Here is a 16,722-nt window from a genome sequence, read left to right as displayed (position 1 = left end):
AAACCCCCCAACAAGAATAGCAGTGTGTTTGCAAAGCACTTTGTAATCTAGGTCAGATGCCAGAGCCCTGCTGGAAAAGATGAAAACTCCTAATAATAGCCTTGCACTGAAATAACACCAGGTAATACCTCATTGTGGGCTTAAATTACATGGGAGTGGCACAAAGCTGCCAAAAAACCATGTTTAAAATGACTCCTGATATATCAGAGCACTACACTGATGCCAGGGAATCAAGGTTTGTGCCTGTTGCACAGACAGGTGTTCCCCAAGCATGTCAAGTCTGCTAGATACCTCTCTCCGCTCTTCCCCTGGTCTGGGGCCTTCTCTCCATCCCATCCTACCCAACAACATGAAGCTGGGAAGAAAACAGGAAACACTACCTACTCCTCCTTCAGCAGCAGCAGTAGATCACTGACAAAACAGTACCAGAAGCAAACGGCAGCAGAGATATTCAACGCAATTAGGTAAGTATGTACAGGAATGTGACAGGACAGAAAACTAGGGCATTCTTCAACAAAATGGGATTTCAAGAGTATTAATTTCTACACTTAATTAATTTCCCAGATAAAATCAGAGGTGCAGACATCTTTCAACCCAAGGCCTGAGCATGAAGTTCAGGCTTCTGCCTAGTTACAAACACGTTTCATTTGGTACTTAATGTCCTGTGCCAGGACTGTCCCAACTGTCCCCTACTTCAACAGTACTCTTCTAAGCAATTACACATTGACAGGAAAGCAGGATTCCCTACAGCAAATAAATACATTGTTTGGGAACTGCTCTCCCAAAAGAAAGGCAGTTTGTTGGGGTACTTCATGAAGTACATCAGTCACACGCACCTTCCCAGACACGAGACCTGGCAGTTCTTGATTTCAACCCTTGGGCACTTCATTTCCCTTTACACCTTGGAACACACAGCAGAGTACAGGCACACTCTCTGCCAGGCTCCAGCATATCAACACAGAAGGCTGGAACTGCCACAGCCCCACCTGCCTGGCCCTGTCTAGCTGTTAGAACTGTGTTGCCTTCTCCAATTTGCCAGCTGACCTGCTCTGATCATTGATTTCTAACTCATCTCAGTCAAAAGCAGCTGGATTAATGAAGCCATGTAAACAAACTTGATGTGTTCTGGCTGCAGAAATTTTTGGGGAAGCTTGGGAAGAGTGAAGCACACAGCTAACATAGCTAAAAGTTGAAGAGCATGTGTGCCTGCCAAGGGCTAGAAACCAAATTCAACATCTATGCTTCACCACCACTACTATGAATCAACATCTGGTGTTAGTGCATAATTCGCTAACTTGTCTCGTAAACTGAGTGCTGTCTGTCTGCACTGGTGCTGAGAATAGCACACGCCTCCTGCTTACACAGAGAAGTCGCTCAGTTACGTGTCTGGCAGCACTGCTTCTGCTTTGTGCTCCTGGTTGGTATGCTGGGACACTGCAGTGTTCTGTTCCATGACATGTGAATAGCGCTATTTCCCACATCAGACAAATTCCTAATTTCGGTAGCACACTGCAATTTCCCATAGTAACCTGAATCCCTCATGTGCTGCACTTGACACAAGAGGGGAGCGAACAGCAGACTCAATTCAATATCCTGAGAATAATGAAAAGGTTCAACCTGATGTGCAGGGAAGGATTTACAAGAAAGCAAAATGCCCATCAAGTGTTCACTTAACAGATTGCTGGACAATCTGCCAGCAATCAAAACTCAAAATACTCTTTTAGATAGATACTTTTGTAGATGCTTTAAACTGATAGACTCTCATAGATAAATTCAGAAAGATACTTGTACAGATACTCTACACATACTCTTCTATTCTTGTCTGAGTGGAGCAGTACTATCAGTAGCATTATTCTTGGCAGAAAGAGAAAACCCTTCAAAAGCCCCTTCCTTTTTGGATTTAAGAGTAAGAATAAAGCCAACTGTCTGTTAAGAATTAAACTGGGCAGATCAAATACACTTCATTATTCAAAGGAGACACGTTTTGGTTGCATCTTGTGCTCGGTGTAATTTCCATGTAATTGCCTGATTGTAGATCAGACCTGTCCACCTGCACTCTTTAACCAAGTAAGCTACCTTCATATGCTTGAAATTTTATGTTGGAAAGGCAAACCAAAGCACACAGCTGGCTTTGGAGTGTATGCACTCAACAGGAAAACACACATTAATTTATCTTACACCCCAGTATCCTGTGTAAGTGTTCAAAGTGCCCAGAACCAGAGGTGCAGGTACAAAACAAAGAAAGAGACAAAGACAAAAAAAGAACACTAACCTGGAGAAAAACACATCATTGTTAATGAAGGAGATTTCATCTGCTAAGTCCATCTCCTTTCCACATGAACCACTGTCTGTTAATTGGAGGCTGACTTGAGATATTCCATCTGACTGGCCTGGTTGTGGCAATAGGCACATTTGGCTGGATTGTTCCGTTGGGAGTTCGGTCATCTACAGAAGCAAGGAGAGAGAAAATTGAAATGTGAAAGGAAGAGAGGCCAGAAGAGCCCTTTCAGATAATCTGTAACTGAAAGACATTCTGTACCAGTGTACAAACAGCAAAGGTGACAGGGTGCAAAACAATACTACAAAACACATATAAATCAAACAGTCAGCTTGATAACGAGTATTTAAAGAAAAATAAAGGCATGTCTATTGAAAGAGCAGGGGCAAGAAAAAAATTAAGAAAGATAAATGAAATAAATACTTATTTCCTGTATCACAGCAGACAGACTAAAAAAGTTTGCACTGAATTTGCTTCTTGACACTGCTGGAGAAACAGATGCTAACAGCAATTATTATAGCCTTCTCAACCCTCTTCTCACCCTTTTTAATGACAACTGATACCAACACGTGCCCTAAGAATGCTTAGGAGAGAAGAGCAAGTTTGGAGGTCTGCCCCTCATTTTAACAGCAAACATTGAACCTAACCTTTGTGATTATGTAGTTTTCTCTTGTGTTCCCTTCTGGTTTTAGCCTTTGCCAGGATCCTACAGCTGGGAGTTTCGTAACTTTGTTACACATTGATTAAAATTGATTGAAAAGTACTTCTATTTTAGGTATGGTGACATAATCCTTCCCTTGGTTTTGAATTATGAGAATTTGCCAGTAACTTTTCCTTAACCACCTTCCCCAAACCAATCTTGATTTTATACTACTTCAGTAGTGGTCTCTAATCAGACAGAAAAACATGAGTTTATATAGTCTCTCATTTTAAAGAAGTTACACTCATGTGTTTGATAATTTTTGCTACTTTTCTCTACACCTTTTCACCTACTATGAAGTCCTTTCTAAAATGTAGTCAGAACTGCATGTGGCATTATATATGAAGGCAGATTTAGTGGTGGCTTCTCATGAAAATCTAACTTTTTATTGTTTTCATGATTACTTAATTTGGAACTCATCAGTACACACATTTATATAATCTGTGGACATAGTTAGCACATAATGATGGAAACTCAGTAATCATTTTTTCACCCAATAAAGAGTAAATTAGAGGCATTCTGAAAGTCCTTGTAGCCAGCTTTTAGTTTTTCCTACCTTGAATACTTTCCTATTAGGAGTACATTGAGTATTTTCTAGGTCATTATGGAAGCAGTTAAATAGCACAGATTCCAATGAAGATACTTAAGGGACTTAGCAGAAAACCATTCTCCACCAATAAACCAATCATATCTTTTTACTGCTTTCTAGTTATTAATCCATAACAAGTCTTTCCTTCTGATCACAAGCTATCTTAGCTTCTTTAGAAACCACTGACAATCCCATGAAAACCAAAAATTCAAGTGTACTATACTGACTATACCTATGCACATGTTCACAGGCTTTCTGCAACAATTTTTTCTCTAAAGAAATAATGCTGGTGCCTCCTAATGACTTTAATTATCCATTTGTTTCTCAGTTCTGCTGCCTGCTGTAGTTACAAATCTGCTGGACAGTAAATCAAAATTTCTGAACTCCTTTTCATACCCGGCTTACCCTAAAGGTTTTTTGTAAAATTTATTTATGTTTCTAGTACTTCATTCCACTCACAGCTGCTTTAAAATGTTTTGTGAGTGTTGAAAAGTTTCATGGGACAGAAGGCTGCTTCTTACTGAGCTTTGTAGGGAATAAAATGATAAAATATGTATCAGTGCAAAGAGAAATCAGAGAGAGATATTGAGAAAACTTCCCAGTTTCAGCCTCTGGACTGCTTCCTCTGAGTAAGATTCTGACTTTGCTGGCATCAATGGGCATTTTACCTGAAGTCAGGATCTCATCTTTGGACCACTGCTGGTCCAGCAGCACTCTGTTAGCCCATCACCTGCAGCGGTCTCTGGCTGTTGGCACCCGGGGAACTGGGCACATGGGCAGCGCCTCTCAGCTGGTACAAAACAGCAGCTGCGCTGTGATTTCAAAAGGGAAAACTGTGTCTGTGGGGAGGAGGGAAGACTGGGAGCTACACAATGACAATGTTACAGGAGAGAATTACAACAGGAGGCAGCAGGGCCTGGGGTGTGGAGGCACTGAAGAAGAGACCAGAACCCAACTGGCAACAAATTCCTTTCAAGTACATGTAGACAGCAATAATGTCACCCCTCAACCTCTTCTCCAGGCTAAACAAGCTCAGCTCAAGAACATATGGCCTTCTGCATACTGAGATGCCTGATGTGGTGTGGCATCTGTCAAAGCAGCATTTTGTCCCTGGCAAAATCTAACCACTAAACAAACACATCTATAAATCTTTGTAAATAACATACAAAGCTTCACTTTGTAAGATGACACCAACAAATCCAAGGACAAGCCTAGAGAGTAGGCTTTGGCTGAAGAAAAAATAATTTGATTTTTGTTTCCTCAAAGTTTTTTCTCTGGTGAAGATTAACCTCATATTGCATTTGACAAAGATCAGACCCAGCCTGAAGCAGGTATCTTGTGGATTGTTACAGCATTGCTAAAGTCTGTGGCCACTGAAAGCATGGACTCTGCTGACATCTGCTACTCTATAATTTAAAGTACACCTTCATTCTCAGCCAAATACAAACAAAATAGCATCAGGTGCTACTGACAATCAAAGGAACAAGAAAGGACAACAAAAACACCAAAGAACAGAAAACTACAAGGAAATATTACAACATACATCCTGCATTTGGCTGTCGAGAGTTTTGTTGTCTCAAAGTTCAGATGCAAGGAACTATGTTTGCAGTTGTAACAGAAATTAGTCAGTTTTATGACCAGTATAAACATGCACCATAATGGGTGTTGAAGAAAGTGCAAGAAAACCTTTCACCTGGAGGCACAAGCTGACCAGTCAAGTGACATCATCCCACACAACTCCACCATCAAGATTCTTCATAACTGTCTAGCTGCATCATAGGGATGTTTTGTCTCCCCGTGAGTTGTCAGAACCTCCTGGGTTCAAAGATGAATATTTTAAAGATCTGATGTGGTATGGTGACTCATCTTTCTCTGTTCTTGAAGAACAGGAGTTCCTCCTGATGAGTCTGGAGAGCTCTGAGCATACAAATCAACATGGTTTAAAGACAGATCATTAGCAAAGGTCATCCTGCTTTTCTGAGTATTTCACTCATGTTCTTAAGTAGGAAAACAAAATATTTCCAATATCTCAAGCTATGCATGAACGTGTCCAAAAATTAGACAATTCATACCCATTTGAGTTAAGTAATTATGAAGTCTAAATGCAGATCTTCTGGAAGAAACTAGGCGTGAGTTTATATTTAATGTCATCATTGAAAGGATAATAAAGTTATTTCTATAAGGTAATCCTAAAAAAACTCACCAGGTATTTAAAACATACACAGCACATTTTTTTGTTTAAAGGTGTACGAACATAGTACTCTTCCAGACAAGAGAAACCTCCCTCAAAAATTTTCTTAATACACAAATGGAATTCTTACAGTTGTCCACCAAAGCCAAGAAGTCTGTATTACTTTTTGAAAGGCTCCATACTTTGCCACCCTAGTGCTTTTTCAACTTACAAGTTGTCTATATCAATACAAATATCCCATGGAACAGAAAAAGGTATGTTTCTTTGGAATAACACAGGCAACCCCAAGCAATGCATGGAAATTTGAAATGCTGTCTTCTTTTTCACTCTAGTCTCAATTTGGTTAGCTATCAGCACAAAGCTTTAAGGTCCATCTATCCACTCATCAGCATTACCTCTGCTTTGTGAAGGACTGAGAAAGGGAGAACATTAGCCAGCTGTAACTCATGCCTGACAGCTAATCAACCTGATTCAACCAGTTCTGCCCAGTCAAATGACCAGGGAATGAATGAGCCACCTGCCAAAGTCACCCACACTTGGTATCTGGCCACTGAAAACTCTTGAACAAAATATATTCCACTCACTCCATTCATACACAGAGCTTACAGCTCTCTACCAAAGTTAATGGTAATGACAATTATATCAGGCTTTGTTTGGAGACAGATTTTGTCAGAGGGTTTAGGTCATCCTGAATTGCCCCAGAGAATCTGTGGAAATTCCTGCTGAGACAGCAAATCCCTTCAAGTCATTTATGCTGTACTAGTGTTGTTCTCCAAAACTTCATACTGCAGGCAGTTCTCACACAACACCAGCTCCACCATCATTTCATCGCAGTAAAGGACTTCTGGGATGAATCTGGATAGCATAAATCTACTGCAGCTGTGAGTAGCAGATATATTTCAGGTCCAAAGGCCTTTCAAAGGCAGAGATAAATCTGCAGTGAGATTCTTCAGTTACATTCATCTCATAGTTCTTACATTATTCTCTCACTTTCTACTCCTATGCTCCTGCTGAAGGTGTGATTACGTTACTGGCCATGGCACAGAATTTGTGTGTGAGGAAACAAGTGCCAAAGTCATGGTTTGAATGTCAGAGAGGCTGTGGAACAACATAATCCAAACAAACCTGAATTATTCTGCCACTTTTCCCCATAACAGTAGAGGTAAAGGCAAGGGAAGAACTGCAGATGTTATCTGCTGGACTTTGCAAGGCCTTTGACACAGCCTCTACCACATCCTCCTCCAAATTGCAGAGACATAGATTTGATGGATACACTGTTCAGTGGATGAGGATTGGCTGGGTGGTTGCATCCGGGGAGAAGTGGTCCAGGGCTCAATGTCCCAGTCCCAGACTGGTGACAAGTGGTGTCCCTCAGTACAGCTGTCTTTAGTAGGGCTGCTGTCTTACTTACAATGGGCTTATGCCCAAATGCTTCCCCAAAACATAGATTCTATTCAGAAAATAATGAAATGTAAAAATGCCACTAAAACCCACTGTGATTCATCACTTCACCTACCACCTACAATATTGATTTTAAAACCACATAGGCGTATTACAGTTGTGAAGTTCTTCTCAAATTAAAGATGTCTCATCATCTCAAATTACTGACACTGGGAGACAAAGATCAATAGCTCTGTAATTGTTCCAAGTTTAGCAGGGTCAACACATACTTGAAAAATAATTCAGTTACCAACTCTCTTCCACACTCAAAACCAAACCTGAAGTCCTTCCTTGATTAACAGTCTTACTGAAGCTATAAAGTCACGATAAATGTGGTCATCTTTACAATACGTGCAGCTACAATTGCCAAATTTGGATTTCTCTTACTCTCCTTGTATTTTTAGGCATTGGATGACTAAAACACCTCCTCTGCACTCTGCTCTTCTCAGATATCAAAGTTATAAGTTTTATGAAACTCTAAAGTGTATGAATCTTTAAAGTTCACTGAAATTCTGATGTTTTATGCAAATTCACATGTCTTAATGAGAACAAGACTCTTTGAAATCAAAGAGATGAGTACTATCGTCATTTAAACTACATCCCAGTCTTGCTTGTCCAACTTAATTTCCTTTTATGACATGGTAACCCATCTAGATGATCAAGGGAATCTTCTGGATTTTGGTAAAGCTTTCAATACTGTCTCTCACAGTATCTTGGACAAAATGTCCAGCACTCAGCTGGATAAACACATCATGGGATGGGTGAGCAACTGGCTCATCTGTTGGGCACAAAGGGTTACAGAGACTACAGGGTGACATCAGACTGGTGACTGGTCACAGGTGGCATTCCACAGGGCCCAATCTTAGGCTCTTGCTCTTCAACATCTTCATGAATTACTTAGTACACAGGACTTTAAGGGACACTGAATAAGTTTGTCGAGGACACTACACTGGGAGGAGTTATTCACTTCCCCTGCAGAGATACCTCAACAAATCAGAGGCCTAGGCAACCACCAACCATGTGAAGTTCAATCAGGGAAAGCGCCACATTCCACACCTGGGGTGGGGCAGTTCTGGATGTACAGAGAGAGTGGGGAATGAGATGATGGAAGGCAGTTCTGGATGTATGGAGAGAGTGGGGAATGAGATGATGGAAGGCAGTTCTGGATGTACAGAGAGAGTGGGGAATGAGATGATGGAAGGCAGCACTGTGGAAAGGGGCCTGGGGGTCCTGGTCGATGGCAAGTTGAACATGGGTCAGGAGTGCCCTGGCAGCCAGGAGCACCAACCTTGTCCTGGGGGACATCAGGCACAGCATTAAGGAGGGGATTGTCCCACTCTGCTCTGCACTGGGGCAGCCTCACCTAGAGTTCTGGGGGTAGTTTAGGGAGCCACAATGTAAGAAAGGTATTAAAAGATCAGTGTCCAAAGGAGGGCAATGAAGATGCCTCTTTCTTAAGACCAGAAGATGGTCTTAAGGGGGAGCTGTATGAGGAGTGACTGAGGTCATTTGGTCTGTTCAGCCTGGAGGAGCCCTCACTGCAGTTACAGCTTTTCATGAGCGGAAGAGGAGGGGAAGGCACTCATCTTGTTTCTGTGGTCACCAGTGACAGGACCTGAGGGAATAGTCTGAAGTTGTGTCAGGGGAGGTTTAGGTCGGGTGTTAGGAAAAGGTTCTTCACCCAGAGGGTGGTTGGGCACTGGAACAGGATCCCCAGGGCAGTGGTCATAGCACCAAGCCTGACAGAGCTCAGGAAACAACACCACAGCCTCTATATTTGACCAAAGCCACAGTGAACAGCAGAACTGCTTAAATGCTTGAAAGTAAACACACACATTGCTAACACTGCTTGATTTCAGAGATAAGGAGCTAGCAAATGCTCTCAGAAAGCCTATGAAATTCAAGCACAGTTATGCAAATATGGCATTTCTAGCTCCAGAGGTAGTTTACTTGTCACTGGCTGTGAATCCCGTAATTTTGTTTCAGTAAACTCTCAAGGTCAAAATCATGTCTCATAAACCAAAGCAGATTCAGTGAAAAAGCTCCAAATTTTCTCTGAAGGTTAAACATTAAAACTGTACACTCCAGAAAGATGTAACCTGAACCCAAAGCTATCCTGTCCTAAATACATTCAAAATTAAGAAATCAACCCACTAGCAAGATTATCTTAGCCTATGACTCTCCATGAGAGACGCACAATAGGAGGTTGTTGAAGTGAATCAGCAACACCTTAAGGCCCTTTTTCTGCAGGTCAGGCACATTTGCCTTAGGGAATTCCTTCAGCCTCCTGCCCTGTGCAGCTCTCCAGGCAGCTCTGTCAAAATGCTGCAAGCTTGCAGCGTGCATGGGATGTAGGCCAAAAAGCAACAGGATGTACAGGCATCAAGCCAGCAGATACAACCAGCTCCCAGCAATTGCCAACTGCTGCCTGGCATCTGTCTGCCAAAGGAAACGTAGTGCAAGCAATGTTCTGAACTGAACAGAGCTATATCCAGGCAGAGAGGAAAAAAGTGGGATTGATGTGGACTTTGCAAATCAGGGGTCCTAGGAATCTCAGCAAAAGGCAAGCTGAGTTTCCCTGGTGGATTAAATAGGAAAAAAAAACCCCAACCTTAAAGGCAAAACAAGCATGCATGACTTCACACTGAAGAGATATGACAGCCCATTGTCTTATCATCTCTGTGCAGCAACAAACCCTATGGCCTCTTGAGACACACAAAAAAAACCCCAGCCTTGGTCACAATCCTGAATGTGTCCCACAAGGATACTAGAAGTTATCCACATCCAAATCCTAGAGTTCTCACTGCACCGCTGGGACACTGCTCCTCTTGGAGTAACTTCTGCCTTTTATCCACTTTGGACTCTCTTAGCTTGAACAGATGATTGAGAGTAAACTGCATTGAGAGTAAAAAGCAAAAATATGGCCAGATGGTCACAATCACAGGAGAAATACAGGAATGAACTTAGAAGGCTAACTATGGTGACATTTCCTGCTCTCAGCTTCCCACAGGGCTGACTTTCTGCTCATGTCTGTATTCACCTGCCCATTCAGAATAATAGCAGAGCAAGAAAAATTATGCTAAGTTACTGTAGTTACAATGGGCATTATTTGGTATTTCATATATTCTTAAAATAATTGTCATGTCCAGTGAAGAAGTCCTAAAGCAAATGCTCTGTAACTCTCTGCTGTGCTGTTAAAGGGCAAATGTTAATGAGTCCATCAAAAGCCAGAGAACAAAGGTAAGTCAGTACAGTGCCCATTACATTCCATCATCCTTCCTGCTGGCCAACTGTTTGAGGTGTAAACAAGTAAGTGTCTGCCAAAGGATTTCTTCATTAGAAAAATGTGAAGCTGTGCCAAAATTCAGAGCTGTTCCACTGAAGTTCACATAAGTAGGTTGGAAAGGTTAAAACAAGATGTTAAGAAACCTGTCTTTCTCCATGTATGGTGCTTCTCCTGCTCACAGCATGACAATTACACAGTCATGAAAGAATTTGCTGCCTAAAAGACACTGTTGGCACTGGTCTGAACTGTGCTATATCCCATAAAGTGCAGGCAGATCCTTAAAGGAAAACATTAGCTTTACCTCTGTATTCCTCCTGCCCTGCATTAACATATGACCAACTCATTAACCAGGGAACCTGAACAACTGAAAAGATGACTGTAAAGGCTGACTTCAGCTCCCACTCTTCAATCCCTTTTCCTTCTCAGCAATGAGGAATTCTGTTTACAAACTCTGTAATAAAAGCGGTTCAGGCCTTAGGAATTTTGAACACAGGTGGAGCAGCACTCTTATACCAATAAACTGGCGCTAAACATGCCCAAGCTCATTTTTATGGCCCTCTGAATCAACACTGGGTAATACAGATAGGCTGAGACTCCACTAGAAATTCCACTAGACCACATAACAATCCAGTAACAGAAGGACAGGAACAATCCTGTTCTTGGATCATTCACCTCTGAACCAGAAAAGGAGTTAAAAATACATTCTGTACTCTAACAGAACCTTCAAGGTGATCTCATAGGTGTTTTCTATCACCCATTTTTATGGCACCATATCTTCATTATAAGTACACCTCCAGTTGTAAGTACAAGTCATCACAGAGAAATGACTCAAGTGAATCACCTAAGTGTGTTAGATCATATTCTTCTGTCAGCTGACAGCAAAAGTTAGAAATCAATGTTCCTGCAGTTAATGTAGAATCAGGCTTGCCACTGACTGAAAAGTATTAAGTGAGCATACAATAGTCAGAGATTTCAGGAATCATACAATAATTGCTTTTATTATGCTGATCAGAGATGAAAAATGAGAATAGAAGTGTAGAAAAGCCTCTGATAGCACACTATTAACTGCTCCATCATGGATTTTGTAATAGCACATACAGATTCATGTGTTTCAGTATAGAAATGCATTTAATTTGTACAAAATAATATTTCCAAGGGAGAAGGAGATCCATATGCTAGGAACACATCAAAATAACCTATTAAACATTAACCTCCAAAAGTCCGCTAAAGGCAGGCTCTGGTAAGAGGTCTTAATTGCACTGGGCAGAATGCACAAAAATATATTTTTCTGATTCTCTTAGAAAAGATATTATTTACAGTTTATTCCAACACTTGCAAATGTCCTGCCCCTTCCCTACTGTCCTTCAATTCATGCTGGTTTTTACAAGGCAAACATTACTATAAGATTATACCACTCCTCCTACAAACTGGCTGTTAGTAACTGTACAGCACATCTTTATGTTAATTAGGACAAGAAAAAGAACTCACCACCATTAACATGAATGATACAAGTTGAAAGACAGAATCTACTAGGAATATCAGGCAGGCCTAATATTCACTTTTTCAGGCTGCTCAGGTTCCTGGGCTACTTGGAAAACTTAAAAGAAAACCACAATCTCAAACACACTTTAAGCTGAGGAACCACTACTGTCAAGTGTTTTGTTCTTGCATATTAGCTTGTGAAGGACTAGCAGTATGTCTGATTTTACTCTTTAAAACCCAGAAAGTAGAAGCTCATTTCCAATAGCATGTTTTACTTCAGAAACTAAGCACATTTTGGAATTTATTTTTTTTCTAAACATCCTGTGAATTTACAGATCAAAAAGTCAAGTCAATTTAGCTATTTCTGACCACAGTTAAACTGATTCCTAACTCCTCTAGCACAGATTATATAACTACATGTTCAGAGATCTGATTCTTGCTCTCAGAACACTCTCATACTAGGAGTCAATAAACCCAAATTGTAATTTTCAAATGCAAGTATTTAAAGTCAGGCACTTGCATTCCACACACAGTAGTAAAATCGACAACATTTAGTAAGGTCACACTTGCAAAGACCTTAAAAAGCACCTGTCTGTCTGCATTTCTGCTAAGGACCTAAGCAATTACACCAACCTTTGTATTTGCATTAAAAAATAACATTATTACATAACTACCTATATGCATTTCAGTGCATCTCTGAATTACTGAAGCTTGAGAATTCTTTGAGATTTCTATTTATTCATTTTTAGCATTGCTTGTGAAGTTCATGAAACAGTGGGATGAAATCTGTTGTGCTTTAAAGCCTGATTTCCCTTAAAACCCATGACATGGCTCCTGTACAACTGGGATAAATGAACTTGGAGCCACAAAATGACTAGCATGAAGAAGTACTACCTGAGCATCACTCTTCTAGGACATCACAAATCTCCAGAGAATGCTCTAAGAAGTGTGGCTTATTAGCAATTGCATACTTTCCATTCTCATGTGAAGAAAAAGTCTCCAGTGCAGCAGACTGGATACAAAACAAACTTTGCTTTGTTCAAGTGTATGTACTCAACAATCAGCATTAACTGTTTACATCTGGAAAGTTACCCAAGACCTGCTTACTATCAACAGCTGCCAGCAATCACCATCTCATACTTCCCAAAACCTGCTCAAACTAGAGTACCTGTTCATGATGGCATCAAGTCCCACCACAGTTAATAAATTTTCTATCAAGAGTACTTGGGCCAAAGTAAATCATCAGCATCTGTACAGGACACTGTCAAATCCAGGTTTTGAACTAAGTTTCTGTAATGATTTTCATGCAAGAATTGACAAGATCACAGGGAAAGCCAGAGAACATTTGATTTGCTAACTATGACAGGCAATATTTATTGGCAAATTGTGCTGTCAGAAGTCTATCAGAATAAAGCAAAGCTTTCAGTCATTTCCTACATCTGCAAATGTGGCCAATTTAGAGACTTGCAGGTCCTCCTAATCTTACAGTATAATAATAAACTGTACTGTTTCCCTTATCCATTGCCATTTTTAAGTTAGAGGGATTCATACAGCATACTTGCATCTTACACTGTTACCTGTCTTGGATGCAAAGTTCAAAACAGAACAGAACACTATCCTCACTTTTATCCTCTTCAGCAAAATGCTGAATAAATAAAAATTGTTATGTTTCAGCCTCAGTCAACTGTGGTCACAGGAGATACTGACCTGTGCAGTCAATTTAAAGTCTTTTGTATTTGCAGCATGCTACCACACTGACACAAGACTTTAAATGCAACTGATTATGACTGCTTAAGGAAGGAATTAGGAAAAAAATAAACTACTAAAAACAATGGTTATACATTGTGCTGTATTTTAATAACAACAATAAACTTATTGGTTGAAAACATAGTATTCCCAGTTATCTTTGGAACAATCTCATTATTAATGCTGTGCTCATCCTCTCTTTCCTGCTCAATTCAGTAATTAATCTGTTTCTGGTCTCACACACTGCATAATCAGAGGAAACTGGCCTGTGGGTTTCTCAGTTCAAGTTTTAAATGCTTCTAAAAAGCACCAGATCTATTTTTTAGCTGCTACTACATAGAAGACCACTGTAATTAAAATAAACTTGAACTTTTATCAATGTGAAACTTTTCTTAATTAAAGCACAGACTAGTTTTTTTTTAATAGAAACAAGGAGTCAAATTTCCTTCTGCAATAAAGAATCTGCCATTCTGACTTCACCGAAATGTCATCCAATTTATTTCATCAAAGTGTTTAGCCTTGTGCCCCAAAAGAGAAAAGCTGTTATATGGGATTGTTCACTGGCTCTGTGCAGGGGGCTTTGACAGAAAAAAATAATTGTTCTCAGCACAGTGATTAGGGCTGCAAATACCAGTGGTAATTTTTCATCAGGAAGAAAACCCCCAACCACCATAGTAGCTTGTAGGGGTCATGGGTGGTGGATATGTTCTGTTGGACTGTTCACTGTGTCCTCCTGTTCAAAGCAAAAAACAAAAAACAAAAAACAAAAAAAAACACAAAAAACCAAAATCAGGTGACCTTCAAATGACACTAGTGAAAGCCACATTTGTAACAAACAAAAGGAGTCAGTTCTTCATGTGAAAGGAAGCAATTTGTGGCACACTTTTACAGATGATATGTCGGAAGCAAAAAGCTTACACTCCTGCTAGAGACACAAGACAATTACTCTGGACATCACTAAATACAAAAACCCTAACAAGAGCAGGAAAACTTCCGAGAATAGTCATGAACTGGTAGAAAAAATGGAGGAAGCACCTTGCTACCCTATCCTTCTCCTCCCTTGACATCTGCTTATGGGCAGTGTTGGAAGTAGCACACTGGATTAGATGGATCCCCAGTGTGAGCCAGCACAGCCACTCCTTTGTATGATGAGCAGACATTAAGAGGATTATTCAGTGAATTCCATGCTGCAAATGACTGCAGGAATGATGCATTAGCTGATTGCATGAGGACAGACTGCAACAGCTGACTGTTTACTGGGTCAGCAGCTGTACAGCACAGAGGGAATATTCTGCTTCCCTCCACGTAACACCGCAGTGCAGCCTTTGCCTCAGGTAGATGTCACCAGGGTCACACCTGTGAATTTTCCCAAGGCTACAACAGTGTTGTGCACCGTGCAGTGCAAAAGGAACAGTGGATTCAAGAGTTCCTGGCTCTCCCTTTATTTGATGCTGCAGTGGCAAATACACCACCCCCTGCAGTAAGTTCCCTGGTGCATAGCAGGGCAGGTGTGACATGCAGCAGTGCTGTCAAAGGTTGCCCAGGTAGTTACAGCACTGCTCCTCTTACTCACAAAATGGAGACAATACGGAATGTCTTCCCCCCTGTGACCATGCAAAATTGCTCATGGCTGATTAAGGCTCCAAAAGACATGCAACGTAACAAATAATCTGTGTCTCTAAGACTAAAATTGTGTGGCCAGTGGTACGGAGATCTTCAAAGGAATTTTCTAATTCACATGGTCACAGGTATTTTAATGAATGTTAACTGGATGGAATCACTGATTTTTATTCACTTATAAGTTCACAGAGTTGTCATTCAGTGGCACAGATACCTTCAGGAAAAATTCAGGAAAATTATTTAACGTGAACAGCAACTGAAAAAAAATTCTCTTCTCAATGTATTAGGCATCCCTTCTATTTTGTACCCAGCAAGTGATGAAAACATCATTGTTAGAAGGGAGAACATTGCCAGTAAATCATACTAAACAAAACTCATAACAAACATTGAAACATCTAGTATTTATAAATGAGTTTTTTGCCTTGGTTGTTACTAGCATATAAACACTGTGTCAGTTTCTTCCTGTCTGCTGTTCTGCCCTGCCGTCATTTACACTGTACTTTAATAACCATAGTTCAGCCAAGTTGTTTCAGATAGAAGTGATAAAAAGGAGAATCTCAGTGTTTGCAAAAGAAACGCATCACTGCTTTTCAATACAAAACTAATACCCTTTTCAGCTCAACTTTCATTTCCTTTTGATCTTCCAAGACTATTTATATATATGACTTTTACCTGAGACCATGTCTCTTAATAAACAGCTAAAAGCTACTCTGTTTCACATCAGTACAACTGTAACCTACTGCATTCATTGTCATAAAACACGTACAAAGGTCATGAGTTGTGATACGTAAGCAAGAGAGAGATGTGGAAATCCATTATTTTTAGAGAGGACTGCAATAGGTGAAAGGAAATGACAAATACAGTAACAATCCCATGATGCACCTCAACACTACCAACTCCATCTGTGGAATATCATGGTATTTTCCAGGAGAAAGAGTAAAATGTGTCTCCAGCCATGCAGAAGGACTGAATGCTACAAAAAGTTAAACTGGTAGTGCCAGGATCAAACATAATTCCAGAATTTGTAAAAGGTTACAAAGTCTTCACTGAGGGAAAATACTCATCTTCCATGCCCATCCCCACAATCTGCAGCTAAAACATCCCTGTGTTACCAACACTGTTTCCAGCACAAATCCAAAATACAGTCCCATACCAGCTACTGTGAAGAAAATTAACTCTACTCCAGCCTAAACCAGCACACTATCATATATAACCTGGTAGGGGATTAAGGTGTCAATGACCATACCCTGTAAGAAGCCTGTAGCAGAATTTAAGATCAAAAAAACACCATATTAAACATTTACAAAGTGGCACAACAAGACTTCTCTCTTGCTGAGTTTACCTAACTCTGTGTGTATGTGCACAAATGCATTCAGTAACCAAAGAGCTA

General features: G+C 40.4%; 1 protein-coding gene across 4 annotated transcripts in view; it reads right to left on the bottom strand.

Annotated features, from left to right (window-relative positions):
- Positions 1–16,722, bottom strand: part of FAM13A (family with sequence similarity 13 member A) — a 118,004-nt gene that overhangs the window by 68,898 nt on the left and 32,384 nt on the right. For all 4 annotated transcript variants that reach the window (XM_005530294.3, XM_014259033.2, XM_014259034.2 and 1 more), the window contains exon 6: positions 2,273–2,445. In XM_005530294.3, the coding sequence (XP_005530351.2) occupies positions 2,273–2,445 (173 nt within the window). The remainder of the gene's footprint in view (positions 1–2,272; positions 2,446–16,722) is intronic.

Source organism: Pseudopodoces humilis, chromosome 6 (genome assembly GCF_049639895.1).
Source record: "Pseudopodoces humilis isolate 2021_Gansu_Grassland_sample_001 chromosome 6, ASM4963989v1, whole genome shotgun sequence".
Classification (NCBI taxonomy): domain Eukaryota; kingdom Metazoa; phylum Chordata; class Aves; order Passeriformes; family Paridae; genus Pseudopodoces; species Pseudopodoces humilis.
This window is presented reverse-complemented; position numbering and strand designations above follow the sequence as displayed.